This window comes from Prunus dulcis, chromosome 1 (assembly GCF_902201215.1).
Source record: "Prunus dulcis chromosome 1, ALMONDv2, whole genome shotgun sequence".
NCBI lineage: Eukaryota > Viridiplantae > Streptophyta > Magnoliopsida > Rosales > Rosaceae > Prunus > Prunus dulcis.
The window spans coordinates 30,661,493-30,678,584 of record NC_047650.1 but is presented as its reverse complement, the minus strand read 5'-3'; the positions used below and the strand labels follow the sequence as shown (position 1 = coordinate 30,678,584).

The 17,092-nt window shown below is 37.4% G+C and overlaps 4 protein-coding genes across 4 annotated transcripts; 2 read left to right on the top strand and 2 right to left on the bottom strand.

Annotated features, from left to right (window-relative positions):
• Nucleotides 1-449: 449 nt before the first annotated feature.
• On the top strand, nt 450-3,068 carry LOC117623264 (mannan endo-1,4-beta-mannosidase 7-like). Its single transcript, XM_034354178.1, has 5 exons — nt 450-895; nt 1,036-1,230; nt 1,586-1,708; nt 2,207-2,403; nt 2,493-3,068. The coding sequence occupies exons 1-5, from the start codon at nt 572-574 to the stop codon at nt 2,947-2,949; spliced, it is 1,296 nt and encodes a 431-aa protein (XP_034210069.1). The 5' UTR covers nt 450-571; the 3' UTR covers nt 2,950-3,068.
• On the bottom strand, nt 3,002-7,561 carry LOC117623253 (glucose-1-phosphate adenylyltransferase large subunit, chloroplastic/amyloplastic-like). The gene is made up of 14 exons (XM_034354167.1): nt 6,706-7,561; nt 6,480-6,602; nt 6,070-6,243; nt 5,809-5,901; nt 5,647-5,730; nt 5,489-5,544; nt 5,137-5,230; nt 4,808-4,993; nt 4,556-4,636; nt 4,079-4,165; nt 3,900-4,004; nt 3,557-3,663; nt 3,406-3,466; nt 3,002-3,295 (listed from the first exon to the last, which is right to left on the bottom strand). The coding sequence occupies exons 1-14, from the start codon at nt 6,934-6,936 to the stop codon at nt 3,194-3,196; spliced, it is 1,584 nt and encodes a 527-aa protein (XP_034210058.1). The 5' UTR covers nt 6,937-7,561; the 3' UTR covers nt 3,002-3,193.
• Nucleotides 7,562-9,935: 2,374 nt separating this feature from the next.
• Nucleotides 9,936-10,701, top strand: LOC117623511 (50S ribosomal protein L31, chloroplastic). The gene is made up of 2 exons (XM_034354840.1): nt 9,936-10,115; nt 10,196-10,701. The coding sequence occupies exons 1-2, from the start codon at nt 10,047-10,049 to the stop codon at nt 10,538-10,540; spliced, it is 414 nt and encodes a 137-aa protein (XP_034210731.1). The 5' UTR covers nt 9,936-10,046; the 3' UTR covers nt 10,541-10,701.
• A 786-nt stretch (nt 10,702-11,487) lies between these two features.
• LOC117624379 (defensin-like protein 19) lies at nt 11,488-11,890 on the bottom strand. The gene has a single exon (XM_034355990.1). It carries the CDS (start codon nt 11,650-11,652, stop codon nt 11,488-11,490), a length of 165 nt encoding a protein of 54 aa, XP_034211881.1. The 5' UTR covers nt 11,653-11,890.
• Between the last annotated feature and the right edge of the window lie 5,202 nt (nt 11,891-17,092).

Here is a 17,092-nt window from a genome sequence, read left to right as displayed (position 1 = left end):
CTTTGTAGCGTAGCTGAATTTGAACAGTGCGCTAAAGTCGGACCGTGACACAATGAATGCATCATTATTTAACAGAAAAATGATGGCATCACTATAAGAGCAACATGTCAGTGCATCTCAAGCTTTACCAAAGGTTGGGTTTGTTTACAAATTTACTTCTGCTTGTTTTAAAACATTCACAGCAACTTAAATAATCATGAACCTATTGGTTTTTATAATGTCGGGGACTGGACGTCCTTATTCCACTCGGAAATGGAAATCCAGTCCAATCACACCAGTCAGACGTTACTGCCCTATCGTTTTAACTTTTACTAGATAGATTACAACACAAAGGAAGGGCATGATCGGGTTTTCACTTTTGTTTGCTGCAACAGCAAATGAAGAGAGGAATTAACTGCAGCAGCAAATAATATTCCAACTGGGAAACTTTTAGCAAAATACAGCTACACTACAGTGCACTTTCCTTTCTAAACCGCCACGAGTTTATTATAAATTTCCTTTCTTTTCATTTTCTTGTTTGTGAATTTATTAGAGACAGCAAACAGAGGAAGCGAAACAGGAAGAAAGAAAAATGAAGCGTTGGGGTGTGGTTTTCTTTGTTCTTCTGCTTATCCAAAGTCGGGGAATTTTGAAACCAGTAGAAGCAGAAGATGGGTTTGTGAAAACCAGAGGACTGCAACTTGTCTTGAATGGAGTCCCTTACTATGCGCATGGGTTCAATGCCTACTGGTTGATGTACGTGGCCACTGACCCATCCCAGAGAGACAAAATTTTATCTGCCTTTCAAGAGGCTACAAAACACGGCCTCTCCATAGCAAGAACTTGGGCTTTCAGCGATGGCGGTTACAGGCCTTTACAGTCTTCTCCCGGCTCCTACAATGAGCAAACTTTCCAGGTTAATTAGCCATGAATTCAATTCTCCTTGCATTTTGTTTTATAATTTGTTTGGTTTCATTATTAAAAATCAAGTCTTTTTATTTTGTTTCATAGTTTTGTTTCAATTTGGGTCTGAAAGTTTCCGTTTTTGGCTCAAAGGGTTTGGATTTTGCGATATCTGAGGCGAAGAAGCATGGGATTAAGCTGATATTAAGTTTGGTGAATAACTATGAGAACTTTGGAGGCAGAAAACAGTATGTGGACTGGGCTAGAAGCCAAGGGCAGTCTATAACATCGGAGGACGATTTCTATACCAATTCTGTAGTGAAGGATTTTTACAGAAATCATATCAAGGTGAATCAGAATCAGATTCTCTCTCCCACTCATGATCATGAATATGTTTTTTGATTTATTTGTTTTAGTTTTGTCATTACTATTACTATTTGCTTTTGGGAAAGCGGTGGTTGGGTTGAATGTAAATAAAGATTAATAATTTATTTGGCAGTTGTAGATGAAATGTTCTCAGTTTTAGTTGGTTGGTTTTCCTCTTCTAGTATAATTAATTTGATAATGAGAAATAATTTATATTAATTGATTACCAATTTGGCAAAGAGTAGGTGTGAAAGGTTGAAAATCGTGGTAGTAGTTTCAGATAGATCATCTCAGACTAATTTTTACTAATATGGCGTTTTCTGATCTTGTGTAATAGACTGTACTTACGAGGACAAACAGTCTGACTGGAGTTGCTTACAAAGATGAACCAACCATAATGGCTTGGGAGCTGATGAATGAGCCAAGATGCACTTCAGACCCATCAGGAAAAACCATTCAGGTCTGGTCTGGTCTGGGAAACCATCTCTTTCTTTCAATTTTTATTTTATAAATTTTGTTCCTTTCATTTAATCTCATCAGTTAATACTTGATTATGTTCCACAAGTCTTGAAAAGCGATGTTAGGCGTTTTCTTGTCCAAGAATTTGTATCATGGTCATTGGTGCGCCTCACAATTATTTATTTCTTTTTTCTAATACAAGCGACATTAGGGAATAGGGTATTCGGACACAGGACATCGAGTGCGCCCCACCTATATTTCTTGAGTTGGTCGCTTACCCATCCCGCTAGTCAGGCCCAACTTTTGGCTAAATTGAAGAGAAGCCTAGTGCGTAATGCTCCTCATGCTTGCATAGCCATGATGAGTTCACCAATTTGACAAGCTTAACATACCACAAGGAATTGTACCTAAATCTTACACTGGAAATTTATAGAAACAAATAAATTAATTAAAAGAAGAAAAAGGAAATGTTTGAGCTTTGCGTTTGTTTGTTTGACAGGCGTGGATAACCGAGATGGCATCTTACTTGAAATCTATAGATGGAAATCACTTGCTAGAAGTTGGTCTTGAAGGGTTTTATGGAGCATCAAAGCAGCAAACTAATCCAAATTACTTTCAAGTGGGAACAGATTTTATTGCAAATAATCAGATCCCCGGCATTGACTTTGCTACTGTTCACTCATATCCTGACCAATGGTAAAGGTTTCATGGAGTAAGTTTCCTTTACAACTTAATTTAAAAAGATAACGAGTTTTCTGAATTGGGTTCTTTTTAATGATGCGCAGGTTATCTGGGTCAAGTTATGAAGACCAAGTCGCTTTCTTGAACAATTGGGTGAATGATCATATCCAAGATGCACAAAACATACTCAAGAAGCCAATTCTCTTTGCTGAGTTTGGAAGGTCTTTGAAAGAGTCAGGTTACACCACAAACCAACGGGACCGAATTTTCACCAGTGTCTACTCGGCCATCTACTCGTCAGCTAGGGGTGGAGGTGCAGCTGTTGGTGGCTTATTCTGGCAGCTTCTGGCTGAAGGAATGGATTCTTTCCAAGATGGGTACGGCGTTGTGTTGAGTGAGAGCTCCTCAACAGTTAGTTTGATTTCTGAGGAGTCACAGAGGCTTATTAAGATTCGGAAGATGTATGCCAGGCTGAGAAACATTGAGAAGTGGAAGCGAGCAAGGGAGATTAGAAGGGCTCAATGGTGGTCTGGGAACAAGCTCAATGATACAGGAAACTGAGAAAAGAGAAATTGTATTTAAGCAACAATCCCAAAATGTACTTCACTAGATATATAGATGAAAGATACAACTTTATTGATATTATTAAATAACAAGCAGGTTTAGTTACATACATCAAAGCAAGTTGTTAATTTACATAAATAAGTGTTCCGGCTACATCAAGTTAAAGCCACGAGCGAGCTTCATCAAGGTACTGTCACCGTGGCTCAATCTGAACAAGTACCCCTTTGTAAAATTGATGAATTCAAATGACAGTTCCATCTTTAATAGTTGCATTCTTCAGTACGACTGTGATTCCAGACCGAATGTAAAATCCTTCCTCTGCCCTGTCTGCTTCTTCAACTCCCTGGCAAGTCAAAGCAATTTGTCCAGCAATGTTTTAAGTAAGAAATAATTCTGAGTTCTTTATGTTTCATGAAATTTGAAGTCTTAAATTTCGAAAAAAGGAGCACTTACATCAGTATTTGTGATCATTACGTTTCTTCCTATCTTCGCATTCTTGTCGATTATGCAATTCCTTCAAGAGAGATGACATGCAAAATCAGCATAAAGAGCAAGAATTCTTTTCAGAACTTAATAGGCATATCCACAGCTGATAGTATCTCACCAGATTTTGGTATTTGATCCAACACCAACTGGAACCTTTCCTAGAGCTACAAGAGATGCAATCTCAGATTCAGTTTGGTAGTAGTCTGCACCCATCATCATAGTATCCTGAAAATCGATTTTTCATAACCAAATATAATCAGTGCTTCAAAACGTTATTTGCCCACTAAAAGTTGGTAAAACTTCACTAGATACAAGAGATGCTTTTGTCGCCAGCGAATTCCCCAGGGTACAATATTATCCAACACAATCAATGAATCTAACTGTCGCTTGAAATATAACATAAAAAATGACTTCAAAATTGACATATTGGCATCTAGAAGCATGTATAGAAGGTAGCTCACCTTAAGTTCTACACCAGACTCTAAACGTGAGCGCACACCCACAATAGAGTGTTGAACACTACATTCTCGCAAGAAGCAACCATGGGAAACTATTGCGTCTATAATCTGCACAATTCAATTTTCCATGAGATACAAAAGTACAGCCTAAGCAACAAAGTAATTTAAGCTTACAATCATACCCTGCATTTTTCAACTTTTGTAGGTGGCAAGAATCTAGGAGATGTGTAGAAAGGTGTCTTTGGATCATTGAATTCAAACTTTGGAGGCTGCATGAAAGAAACTATGTAATCAGTTTGCCAAACCATTTTCTCATTTTCAAGTAATAAAAGATAAAAAAATCCCATGGAGTTTTAACATACTCCTAAATACATTTATAGTTAACCAAAAGCAACTTCAGTCCAAATTATATGACATATTTCCTGAATGAAGAGAGAGTTCTAACTCCTATTGCGAACAATGTCACTTCATCCCTACTCATGTACATTCTTAATTCTTCCTTTTTCCTACAAATTATCACAATAGCTAACCAAAATAAATTGTTAGCTCTGGCTTCCTTCAGTTTGCACATATAACTCCAAATGGCTCAGGGGATGACAAGTGCCTTAAGGATTGAAATAATAGTACAGTAAAATCAATTGAGTAGAGGTATTACCAACCTGTTCTGTGAGGGCCAAGTTTGCATCAAAAAAAGACTTCACAGTTCCAATATCCTCCCAGTAGTCATTGAATAGATATGCCTGATCATGTAAGAGCATGTAACTTAGTGACTCAATTGCCAAATCAGGGGCCAATAAAATTAACATATCAAAACCAGACTTTGAGAAAATATTTCCATATTAATATTGGAAGAGAAAAACTAAAAGGAAAAATAAAGATGAAAAAAACTATAGTCTGAAGGGCTATCTCACCTGGACATTGTGTTCCCTCACAGCTGATGGAATAATCTCAGAGCCGAAATCATTACAAGAAGGGTAGCTCCATCTTAATAACTTTAGTAGGACATCAGTTCTAAACACATAAACACCCATTGATGCAATATAAGGAGATTTCATAGCCTCCAGCTCAGAAAGCCCTAGAATACTGGTGTCAACTTGCTGCAGTGTGTAAAAAACATTATTTAGGGGAACGCTGTGGTACATCAGCTGGAATTAAAATAGATATGAAGTCCTTTGATAACACTAAATCTGGGAAAGGGAGGAAAACACTGAATACAAACAAAATAAGCATTTTTAATTACCATTGCTTCTAGGTCAGGGCCTTTTGGTTTCTCAGCAAATTGGATTATACGTCCTGATTGGTCAATTTTCATGAGTCCGTAATCTGATGCCCGGCTGCATGACAAGATCAATCCACAACAAAGACAAGCATCTGTCAGTGATTTTTCCAACGTGGAACCAAAGAAGCATAGTTTATTTGTAGTGTTATACAAGTGAAAAACATGCAAGAAGTTAAAAGGTCAGGAATCTGGTGCCAAATGCAAACATGAAATAGGGCATAATAGGAGGTAGTCAGCACATTACATATTGAGCATGTACCAATACTCAAGGGAACCTTGAAACAGTAGCATACGAATATGGAAAGATGTGTACCTTTCATCCATGGGAATGCATGAAACTGTGATGTCGGCATTTGTATCAATATGCTTCTGTAAGAATAATGGCCATCAGTTAGAGGGACTTTAGAGAGTTGTAAACCGTTGTATAAAATTAAAAAAAAATTATTCCTCCATTAAGTATCAAATAAGCACCTGCACAAAATCCAGATAGTCCATCCGGTAAAGATGATCACCGGATAAGATCAGTATATGCTCAACATTTTTGTTCTTTGCATCCTGCACGGATCATCCAAAAGCCACTCTAGTTATTTCCATCCAATTCTTGAAAAATCGTTGTAAAATCAAAGCACCCACCTCAAAGACCCATATAAATTGCCTCACAGCATCAGCTGTTCCTTGAAACCATTTCTTCCCAGCTTCTCCTGGCGTTTGAGTTGCAGCCAAAACCTATTGCTTCCATATATTAGTCTTTGAATTATTAAACTTTTTCATTGTTAATTGCAACAAGAAAGCAATATGGTTCAACAGACAAATTGTGAACTACACAAGAACATAACCAATCATATGTACAGTACGCTGGTCTAACATAATTTGTGCATAAAGAAATAATCTTACCTCCACAAATCCATCTCCGAAATTCATACCATCTCCAAAATTATAAGTACGCGCAAGGTGACGATTGAGGGAAAAAGAGTTAAATTGTGTTAAGATGAATATCTTTTTTATGCCACTGTTAATGCAATTGCTCATCGGGATATCAATCAGCCTGTAACACCCTCCAATTGGAACCTACAAATCAGAAAACATCACTGTCAAATTCAACTCCAAATCTTATGCAGTTCCTTATATTAGCGCCTTAATATTAGATAGCCTGATTCTGTTGTAATCATAAACTTTCTCAGGTACAAGTTGTAATTATAAATCCAACTCAACCAAATGCATAAATTTTCCATTTTTCTTTTCCAAGGAACCATTTTGCAATGTGAATAACTTCGATGAAACAGGAACTAACAGTGATCTCTTACCGCTGGCTTGGCCCTTTGGCTGGTGAGAGGAAACAGGCGAGTTCCAGCACCTCCACCCAAAATGATAGAAGCCACATTTTTGGGGTCTGCTTTTGGAGTCTCAAAAAGTGGTGACTGAAATGTCTGAAATCAAAGCGCAAATGCAAGAGTGTTACTCAATACCAACATCAAACTCCCAAGGTTTTGGGTACTCAAATATGAACAATTGCACACCAGATCAACTCACCACACTGTCTTGGTTGATATCTGTAAGAATAGAGTGAGCCACGCCAGGCTTAAGCTTTCTAGCTCTGCTTTCAAATTTAGAGCTTTTCAACAACTGAGCACTCAAATCTCTGCTCTTGAGACCCACCCTGACACTCTCACCCCAGAACCCACAACCTTGGTTCCTAAGACCCCCTTTTCCGACTTTAATCGGGTGGGCATTGGCCCTCATGGTCGCACAGCAAGAATCCATGGTTACAAAAAGCACACTGCTTTCCAGAGATTCTATATCCTCTAATGCAAAAATGAGGAATCTTATATGAAAATGGTTTCCCTTATGCCTTTATGTAACAGAAAAGCAAAGCAAAGCACTTTCACAAAAAGGCCCCAAAAACATTCAGCGTCACAAAAACAAAGAAGCACCCACCAGATCAGAGGCAAAATCAGCAATTTCCGGATCAGAAAATTGTATAAATAGAAAGAACCAGAAGTACCCCAGATGCCCAAAAGATGAAAACTTTAATACAACCCTGGTCTAACGTTTGGTTTATGACCACCAATAGCTGAAATGGGAGGTGATCAAAAGTGCTTGTGGTGGAGCCAAAAATGGCAAGTGGAAGAGAGTGAATGCCGGATTAAGGAGGGTGACTTATGACGGAGGTGGTGATTTTGGTGAATGAACGCGTAAGCGGTCACGGAAAAAAAATATCTTAATATTAATGACTTATATATAATAGTGTGCACTTCTTGTTGCCAACTAGTAATTCTCTCTTCTCAGTAAATGCCACTGTGATCGAGTGTTCAGGCTTTCCAACTCAATCGGGTTTTCGGAAGAGTCCTTCCTTAAGCGAAGGTCTTTCCATTTCAAACCCATTTGCTTTTATTTCATTTTTTTTAAATTACATTTTGGGCTGTCTAAAATCTTATTTAATATGTCAACGGATATAGTCTAATAAAAAATAGCATTAATTTGCAAACTAAAGACTTATATATAATAGTGTCTGTGTGAAAAACTCTTTTCCCTTCATAGACTATCGCTTATATTCCAAAATAATAATAAAATTCTTATTTAGTATGCAAAGCCTACATCATTTTTATGTCAAGGTGGCTTCTATTTTTTGATACAGAATTGCATTTCTTTAATTTAATTGTACTTTTTTCTAATGTGGGAAGAAATTCTAAACTTTAAATCATTTTAAAAAATAGAATGCGGCATTTTTCGTTTTTCACCAAGAGAAAAAAAAATTACCCCAGTTTGCTGGATGACAATTTATGTAGTAGTAGCACCATTGTTAATCATTTTGAAAAATATGTTTGGCCATTCTCATCATCTTCTAAAACTATATGTTGCCAGTTTTTGTCTGTCCCGCCACGTTTTTCCTAACAAGAAAAAAAAAAAAAAAACAGAAATTAGTATATAAGTACTGTACTATTGTTTATACTTTATAGGAGGAATATGTCAAATATAAAATGTAAAATATGAATTTGATGAGTTATGTGGTAATTTGACATTTTGGAAAATTTTTAACTCCGCTTGAAATGCAATATTTTATTTTATTTTATTATATTTTTAAAAAACAAATAAAATCCATATGATGTATAAAATTTTAAAAGAAAGTAAATAATGATGAGATTCATGACTAACAAAATATTAAAATAATATTTAACATCAAACTTTTTAATATATCTCTTCTAATTTTTAATTTTTAATTTTTAATTTTTGTCATTTCATTATGCCTATTTGACTCTAAACTGTTGAAAGGGACGATACATACTACATATGGGAGATTGTGTACCGCGGAGAGATACACGGCTCATATTTTGTGTGACGAGGACCCCACTGGCACATGACTACATGTGCATGTCATTTTTACACAGTATCTCCATTTTGTCACTTACGCCCACCCCCTCGCTGAATCCAACGGTGGATATGCTGTGATATCTCATAATAATATTATATTATAAGATCAAATATCTTTCTTTGGTCAAGTCAAATATATGAAACCAAAAGTGAACATGATCATGCGTACCTTTGAATGGAAAAAGACATAACGTAATACGTATAATAAAAGAATTCAATTACTTTATTATTATTATTATTTTTAGTCATAAATGACAGTCTAAATTACATAGAATTCGAACATAAAATCTTATTGCTTTCTAAGGAGACATAAGTACTTAATTTTTTTCATTAACACACACTCAACTCAATTATGTTTTATCTTAAATTTTAATTATTTACCTAATTGGGAAACCAAACAATTTGTTAGGATGGGGGAGGAAATCGGATTTTAACAAGGTTAATAATTTTTCAACAATTCAATATATATATATATATATATTCACAATGTTCTAGAATAGCTTTTCTTATGTAATATAACCAAACGTTCAACGTTGGTTGTATTCATTCTACCCTTGAAATCTCATAGGAAGTTCCTATTGGCAAGTATAACGTAAAGTTGGTATAGAATTGCGTGGGGTAATGAAAACGAGACACCTGCCTTTGCCTGCTTATGCTTGCCATGACGTTATTGCCTCACGAGCCATTTTTCAGGCATTTGTTTTGGATTTGTAGTTTGTCAATCAATTCAATTGTGGACACGTCTTCTAATCACGAGGCATTTTTCAATCAGATGGTGGCACGTGATATCATTAGATAAGCGCTCATTCACTACCAAGTAGCAAATTCAATTAATGAGGTCTTAACTCGCTAGTAGAACGGTTGGTATGCAGCCTACAACTTTGCGGTTTGACTATGCCGTTGTGTGTGTCTTCTTCGTTTTTTTAATTTTTTGTTTAAAAACGATAGTAATTTTATTGATAACGTTGTAATTGTGTTGTGTGTGTGAGAAACCTCATTTCCCCTGTATTTTAGACTTACTAAAAAATATATATCAATTGAAGGCTGCAATGCACAACAAACATTCAATTTCCCGTAATGAATCATTCATCACTGAATGTTGGAAACAAGTGCATGAGATGGGACTGCTTGTTGTCTTATCATCTCCACAAAGCATTTGATTGAAAGTTGAATTGAATAGTGTAGAGCAGACCCAACCCACCAACATAAACATATATAATAAATAAATAAACCCAAAAAATCTCTCATATTGGGTTTGACGGCCCAATCCAAGGGTCAATCCCAATTTACTTCCCCTCCAAAGGACCAATCCTTAATAAACCAGAAAATGACAAGCCTATAATGATGTTAGCCCAAGCCCAATACATTAACCACCCGAAAATTGTAGGGGTAATTCAGTAACTTACTTGGGTGGAACCACATAAACCTCATCTTCAATTCATCAGTCATCACACTGCATCATCCGCTCCGTCGTTTCTATTCTCTTCCAAAAACGCACAGAAATGGCGCTCAATCTAACCAACACATTCCTCCAAGGAAGACCCTGCCCCCCAGTCCTTCCTCCCAAGAAGGTAAAATTATCAAATTAACCAGATTGAATTCATTTCATTCAGCAACCTCGGCTTTACGAATTTAATTTTTGTATTTCCAGGTTTGTGGTGGTGGTGGCCTGGGGAATTGCCGGCCTGTGGTGACGTGCAGGAAGAAGGAGATACACCCGCAGTTCCACGAGGACGCGAAGGTGTACTGCAAAGGGGAGCTGGTGATGACGACGGGTGGGACCCAGAAGGAGTACGTGGTGGACGTGTGGTCGGGCAACCACCCCTTCTACCTCGGAAACCGGTCGGGCATGCTCGTCGACGACGACCAGGTAGAGAAGTTCAGGAAGAAGTACGGAGAGCTCACTCAGATCATGGATATCCCCGTGCTCAAGGGAGAGATTATTCTGCCCTCTAGGCGCAAAGCCGCAGCTGGTAAAGGGGGCAAGAAGAAGTAGAAAGAAGCTATGCTTTGATTGCTTCTTCCATGTAAGCTTGTAGGTAAATTTTACAAATTGAAGATTGAAAGCATGTGTTTTTATGAAAATGGAGTAAAATTCAGTTCCTATTCTATGCTTGTTATGTTAATATCTGTCTTATTTTACTATTTACTTGCATTGTGGAGTTGTGTATTGATGAGAATATAATTCATTGTTTTGGGGTCTCACGCACCATTTCCAAGTTGAAAGCTAAACTAAGCTTGAATCTGTGTAAAGAATGCTAGTTTCCTCTGTCTATAGTGTATATATGACTTAAGTTCAGAAAAGGAGAATATTTAGCAAGGTCTTTTTAATCAGAGTATACAGTGTAGATATAACTGGTACATTGATGGGACTTTGAGATGGTGCTGAGGTTAAGCTTAGAATACATTAGGTCCCTTGATGAATATCAGAATATTTGATTCCAGGGCTGTTTTAGTGACGTCTGTTGATGGTTTTGTTTGGTTCAACGGGGAAGAGAAATCTTGTACCCGTGAATATTGTTAAGAAGATGATGATATTAGCCTCTTAATTAAAACTGGAAACCCGATTTCTTCGATTCGGGAGCTCATGTTGTACTGGAGATCTCACAGCAGTGCTATTTTTTCTTCTCCTTTTCATGTCTTTGTTGGATTCAAAGCATTGATGTTTTTTTGTTCCCCCTTTCTTTTCCGCCATGAATTCCTTTAAGTTACAGGTTATCTACAATTAAAGCAGGGAACCAAACAGAAGAAGAAGTAGTAGTAGCAGTGCTGTGCTTATTTTTTTAACAAAGTGCAGCAAAAAGTTACATTGAGGATGTTGTCGTGGCTGACTTATTTAGTGGATACTAGGCTCACTCTAGCGTTTCTTTGTATATATAACTGGATATATAAGAAAGCTTGAGGTTCGAGATGCTGCTGACTGCTGCTGTGGTTGATCACGAATCAACATCTAAAGTAGCAGAAGCATGCAAACCCTGGGGATTGAGCGTGGCAAGCTCCACGCAAAGCACCTTCCCAGTTCCTGCATTGACGGTTGCAGTTTCCAGTGTTCCCACAAAACCCTGACCATGTTTTACTACGCCTTTGACAGATTCTTGCTTCCACCATTGCTACTTCTGCATCTCACGAGTCATAAACAAATGCTAACATTGTAAGAATTTGAGCATGAATCAAATCACACCCACACCCCAAAACAGACACGAGTTGACGAAAGAAAGGAATAATATATGCACGGATAATTTTTTTGGAATAAGATGATTACGGCATACCGGTTGATGCAAGAAAGATAAAGAGGAAGAGAAAGAGGATGGGATAAAACAGTGGATGACTGAGTAGCTTAGCCATTTTTGCCTATCCTATTCTGAAAGTGAAAGATGGGGTTTGGGTTGCTGGTGAGCTGATTTTATGTTATTTATAGGCTGACAGGTGGATCAATTCCTTTAGGTTATAGTAATGTGATGTGAACTAGAATCATAGATTTACACTAGATCAGCTTGAACATGTCATAGAAGTCCATCTGCAATCTGACAAGCATGAACAGGCATGCGTGAAAAATTCGGCTGCATCTGCTTGAATTCAAATACTGTTCGTCATTGTTTTTGCGATGTATCTCATCCAAGGGACTTGCCTTTATTTTTGACGACTTAGCCACTCCAAACTTTGAATAATCACGACATGATATGTTAAAAGAGTACCAGCAGCATTGTGATATAAAATGGCAACTAAAAGATTTTTGTTAGTCGAGGAATGGCAACATAACAAGCCCAACTATAGGCGTGGTGGGTGTATTGCCCTTTGTAGGGTTTTGAGAGTTCATCATTGGGAAAGATATGAGCCTTCGGCGATCTTAAGTAGTGGGCTAAACTCATAAATTTAGTCATTTTACATTCAAAAGCTATCTTCAGTAAGTGGGCTAAACCTGTCATGTCATTGCGCCAAACTCAGTTAGCAAGCTGAAGAGGCCAAATGCTGAGCCAAACTTAACTTAATTTATGGATGGGTTATATTCGGCATGCTGACATCAGTTAGCTGTTATTATTATTTATTTCCAAAAACATCCAAATTTTAAAATTTTAAAAAAATTTATACCTCAATTCTACATAATTTCCCACCTTCTTTTCATCCTTCCTTTTACATACTATCTTTACTCTTTTCATCATTCTACATAATTACCCACAATTTTTTCATCCTTTGCATATTATCATTCCTTTCTTTTATGCAAAAATTGTCCCCCCATCTAAAATGTAATTTAAATAGGGTATAAGTAGTAGTTTAATTAAATTAACCAATATATTTAAAGAATATATTAAAAACTAATAAAATATTAAGAGGGTTATGATTTAGCCATGAACTAGTGAATGAGATATGTTTAGCCCTCCACGACTGGAGATGTCCTTACACTCACTCTATTGCTTCTCTTGGGGCCCATTACAAACTTACAGCTGAATTCACTGTACTTGTATTTTTTTTTGGGTCGAAAAATACTTGTATTTAAAAGGCCACTGACCAAAGCAACAAAAAGAAGACACATCACCGATGAACGAAGGGACATATGAATCTCAACCGGAAAAAGAAAAAGATCAAGAGAAATTGCTTCCCAACTTCTCGAGTGCCTCTTTTTAGCTAGGCCTTTTTTGTGAAAGTTCATGTGCCAATATTTAATCACGGAAAATTTCATAAAAGCATAGCAACCATTTGGCCAAGGAGTGTTGCGTCCCGTGGAATTTGGTTAAAGTGCGCTAATTCAACCACCCAACTGAATTGCCACATTATTCATGATAGTCTAAACTAAAGTGATGCTATAAATTAATTAGCTAATTAGACCAACCATCATATGATTTCTAAATTCTCCTTTCTAATTTTCTAGGGTAGGAAAGATGACCATGCATCAGATAATGATTGGTGGCTTTGGTTACATCATAATTTCGATATCAAATCGGAGAGTTATATATATCTATAGTCAATGGGTCTATACCTTTAATTTCTTTTACAGAAAGATGAATTTAAACTTGAATACAAAAGAGTATGTTCACTACCTTGATCATTTAGCGTAACCCATAAACGTTAAAAAGGGAATTAGAATCATTTGGAGAGGGTCACGTGAAATGGCTACTTGGGCTAAAATAACTCTCTCTGGGGTCCGGAGTAGTTGTTCTTTTATTTGCATCCGTCAATGTTTCATAGGCTTCTTACCAAAAACAAAATTAAAAACTCTTTCATGAGTTTCTTCGTCTCCCTCCACCTACCCTACTGGTTTGTCTTGTCCCCCAACTTTGTTTACTCTTTTTGGTTGTGGATGGTGAATGAATGAATAAAAATATTCTATTATTATTCTAAAAAACTAAAGACAAGTAAATGTTTGAACAAGTTCATAATGTATATTTTTCCAAGTCGGTAGTTGTTTTTTTATTTATAACATAACATTATTAGACTACAGGGATATCATTATTGTTATTTCTTTTTTATCAAGTTAGACTAGTATATTAATTAATTAATTAATATTAGCATAACATTATCGGAAGGGAAGGGAACACAAGAGGTATTAACCAATGCGTCGTCATTATTTTTTGGAAAAAATGCTACGTGGGAAGCCATTGGTATACTCTACTCTTCATATAAAATAGGCTAGAAAATACTATGTGGGGTCCTCTGTACATAATTATTCTTATTCTATACACAAAACTGAAAACAGTATATATTAACTTGCTCTCCCTGTTTTTATATCCACAAAAGCAGAGTTTGGGAAATTTTGAACCCAAAATAAAATAGGAAAAAGCGCATGAAATGATTCTAATTAAGAGGAGGAGCTTTATAAAAACAGCAACATATCAGTCTCAATGTCTAAGTTTCCCTCTCACAATTTTTACAGAGTCCAATAGAAAAACACAAGTACACATCATACAGAATATTTGATTCTCTGACACTCCAATTCTTTCTTCTTCTTGCTCTGATTTCCCGGAAAATCTTCCATTTTCTCCGTCCCTTAATTCCTTGCTTGAATTGTTTCTCAACCAACCCCGAAAACTCCCCTATAAATACAACATCTCTATGCGATTTATTTTCGTCGCATCCCTTCACAAAACACCCACAAACTCCACACTCCAATTTCCTTTCTCATCTGGAAGCCAACCCATGGATTCACACCACCAAAATTTTTACGACGTGACGGCGGAGAAAGCCATTGCCTTGAAGAAGTACCGCCACCACCAAAACGTCAAGTCGGTTCTGACGGCGTGCGTCGCTCTGGCGCCTCTCTTCTTCACCCTATCCCGCTCCTCCGCGCTGCTTCCGGCAGCCGCACATTTCTTCGACGACGTTTCCCGCGAACTCCATGTGGTCTTCTATAACCGCTTCTATGTTTTATCGTTCGTCTTGGTGCTACTTGTCGCAATTTCCATTTTGTACCGCCGAAACGACGCCGACGATGACGACGACTACGCTCGGTCACTCGATTTCTACAACGAGTTCGGCGTCAACAGCGTGTATTGCCAGAGTATCGTCCTCGGTGAGGGAGTGTATCCGGAAACAGAGACGAAGGCGAATTGCCGGAGCACCTTCCTCGGTGAAGGAGTTCATCCGGAAACAGAGACGAAGGCGAATTGCTGGAGCATCGTTTTTGACTCAGGGGAGTGTCCAGAAACAGAGACGACGGTGGAGGAGGTGTTGTTGGAGGTTGAGAAACAAATGGCATCGTCTGATGAGAATGCGGTAGGGCTATCTCCTTCAGTTGATAGCCAGGAACCGGTTACTGAAAGGAAAAGCAGTTGTGTCCCTCCGGTTGCTGCAATTACTTTGGTGGAGAAGGAGAAGCGGTACCGGAGGACTCAATCGGGGAGTTTCGAGACGAAGAGAATGTGCGGGTCTGAGAGTAGTAAAAGAGTTATGCAGCGATCGGAGACAGAGATTCACCGGAAAACGATGAGTTGCAGGGAAGAGTCGGCAAGGAGATGGAGCTCTGTGGAGGTGTTGAACGACGAAGAATTCAACCTTAGAATACAGAAGTTCATTGATGAAAACAAGAGAAATCAACGCGAGGAAGAGATGGAGAGCGAAAAGCGTAGGAAAGAAGAAGAAGAAGAAGGAAGAAAAACAGAGTATATCAATAGTTTATCAGAAGAATTCATTAATAACATGAAGAAGAGTCAGATGGAAGAGAACAGGAGAGAGGCAGAAGAACGAAGAAGAAGAAGAGAGGGCAACATCAACATGGCTGTTTTATCTAGTTAAGTTATTTGTCATCAGTAATTAATTAACTGATGCTCCTTTGTTAAGTAGGATGAGGTGATTTTGAGTACGAATTAGTATTTCACTACTCTGCAGATTATTATTGTCTCCAATCTCAACGATTTACAAGTAAATAAAATCTGATCGAGTTTGGCCTTTTGACATACAAACACTCATGTGCAGTTCTGTATTCATTTGCAATTTCAGAATTTATCTTTTTGTTTTCTTTTCCATTATATAATTATCCATGCACTCGTGTTCTTAGGACAAACAATTGGTAATCCAGGTTTTGCTATATGTGCGCTACATGGGTCAAATTTGGTCAGTTTTGATTAGCCAAGTTGACACACAATGTGTTTTGATCAGAAACAGAGCACCTAATAATATTATTAAGAAACAGAGTGTTTGATAATATTTTTAAGAAACAAAAAATGGGGCACTTGGAGATCCCTTTGGATTGGGTGGTGTGATGATCTACTTGTGTTGTGTTGGTTTTGTCATTTTTTCCCGCATGCTTGGAATGTACGACTGGTATTTGCTTCACCAAAACTAAGCGAACAGTCAACTCTTCTGCATGCCTTGTGGCTTATTGTCCACAATCTTTGTCTTACGTTTTTTTAACGTTATATAAAACATGTATTTTGACAAAGCAATCTAATTACTCTATGTAGAGGGAGGCAGTGTAAGGAAGTGGACACATTGTCTTTAGCAACACGTCTAATTAAAAAAACACCAAAACAACTGTATTTGCTTACCAATTAATGGCAATGATTTAAGGGAAGCACTGTGCATAATTGGTTTAACGATCATACATACATGGTTGAAGTCCCAATTCCATGGCTTTTCCAAGAGCATGATGGCATCAATCAATCAATAATCAGCCAATAATACAGAAGATGATTTACCATTCAATTCTTAAGGGGACCTCAAATTCAAAAGGCTGAGATCTCCTTCTGGAAGAAAAAGTCGCTTTTTCGTGTCTACTTTTATGTTTTGTGTAGAATTAAACTATTGATGGGTAATTGCCACATGTCTTCCATTTGGGTCTCTCATTGAAGAAAAATAAGAAAAGGGAGGAAAGCTTTGTTATCTAGTGGTGGTTGCACAAAATGATTAAACTTGATGTGGAGTTGTGTGCGTACAAGTTCTCGTATTTGTTAGGACTTAGGAGGAGGCCTTCTTTTTTTCTTTTTTTTAATTTTATAAATATCATGAGGAGGTGTTCGGGCCTATTTACGCGCATCTCGATTAATCCTTCTGATATTTGCATTCTTGCCGCTTGATATTTGCATTCTGGCCAAAAAAAAAAAAAAAAAAAACAAAA

Coding starts and splice junctions, on each gene's coding strand:
- LOC117623264 (XM_034354178.1), top strand. CDS start 572: ATGAAGCGTTGGGGTGTGGTTTTCTTTGTTCTTCTGCTTATCCAAAGT. Junction 896..1,035: donor ACAATGAGCAAACTTTCCAG/GTTAATTAGCCA, acceptor TTTGGCTCAAAG/GGTTTGGATTTTGCGATATC. Junction 1,709..2,206: donor CATCAGGAAAAACCATTCAG/GTCTGGTCTGGT, acceptor TTTGTTTGACAG/GCGTGGATAACCGAGATGGC.
- LOC117623253 (XM_034354167.1), bottom strand. CDS start 6,936: ATGGATTCTTGCTGTGCGACCATGAGGGCCAATGCCCACCCGATTAAA. Junction 4,166..4,555: donor ACTTGGCCCTCACAGAACAG/GTTGGTAATACC, acceptor TCTTTCATGCAG/CCTCCAAAGTTTGAATTCAA. Junction 3,296..3,405: donor TAATGATCACAAATACTGAT/GTAAGTGCTCCT, acceptor TTGACTTGCCAG/GGAGTTGAAGAAGCAGACAG.
- LOC117623511 (XM_034354840.1), top strand. CDS start 10,047: ATGGCGCTCAATCTAACCAACACATTCCTCCAAGGAAGACCCTGCCCC. Junction 10,116..10,195: donor CAGTCCTTCCTCCCAAGAAG/GTAAAATTATCA, acceptor TTGTATTTCCAG/GTTTGTGGTGGTGGTGGCCT.
- LOC117624379 (XM_034355990.1), bottom strand. CDS start 11,652: ATGGTGGAAGCAAGAATCTGTCAAAGGCGTAGTAAAACATGGTCAGGG.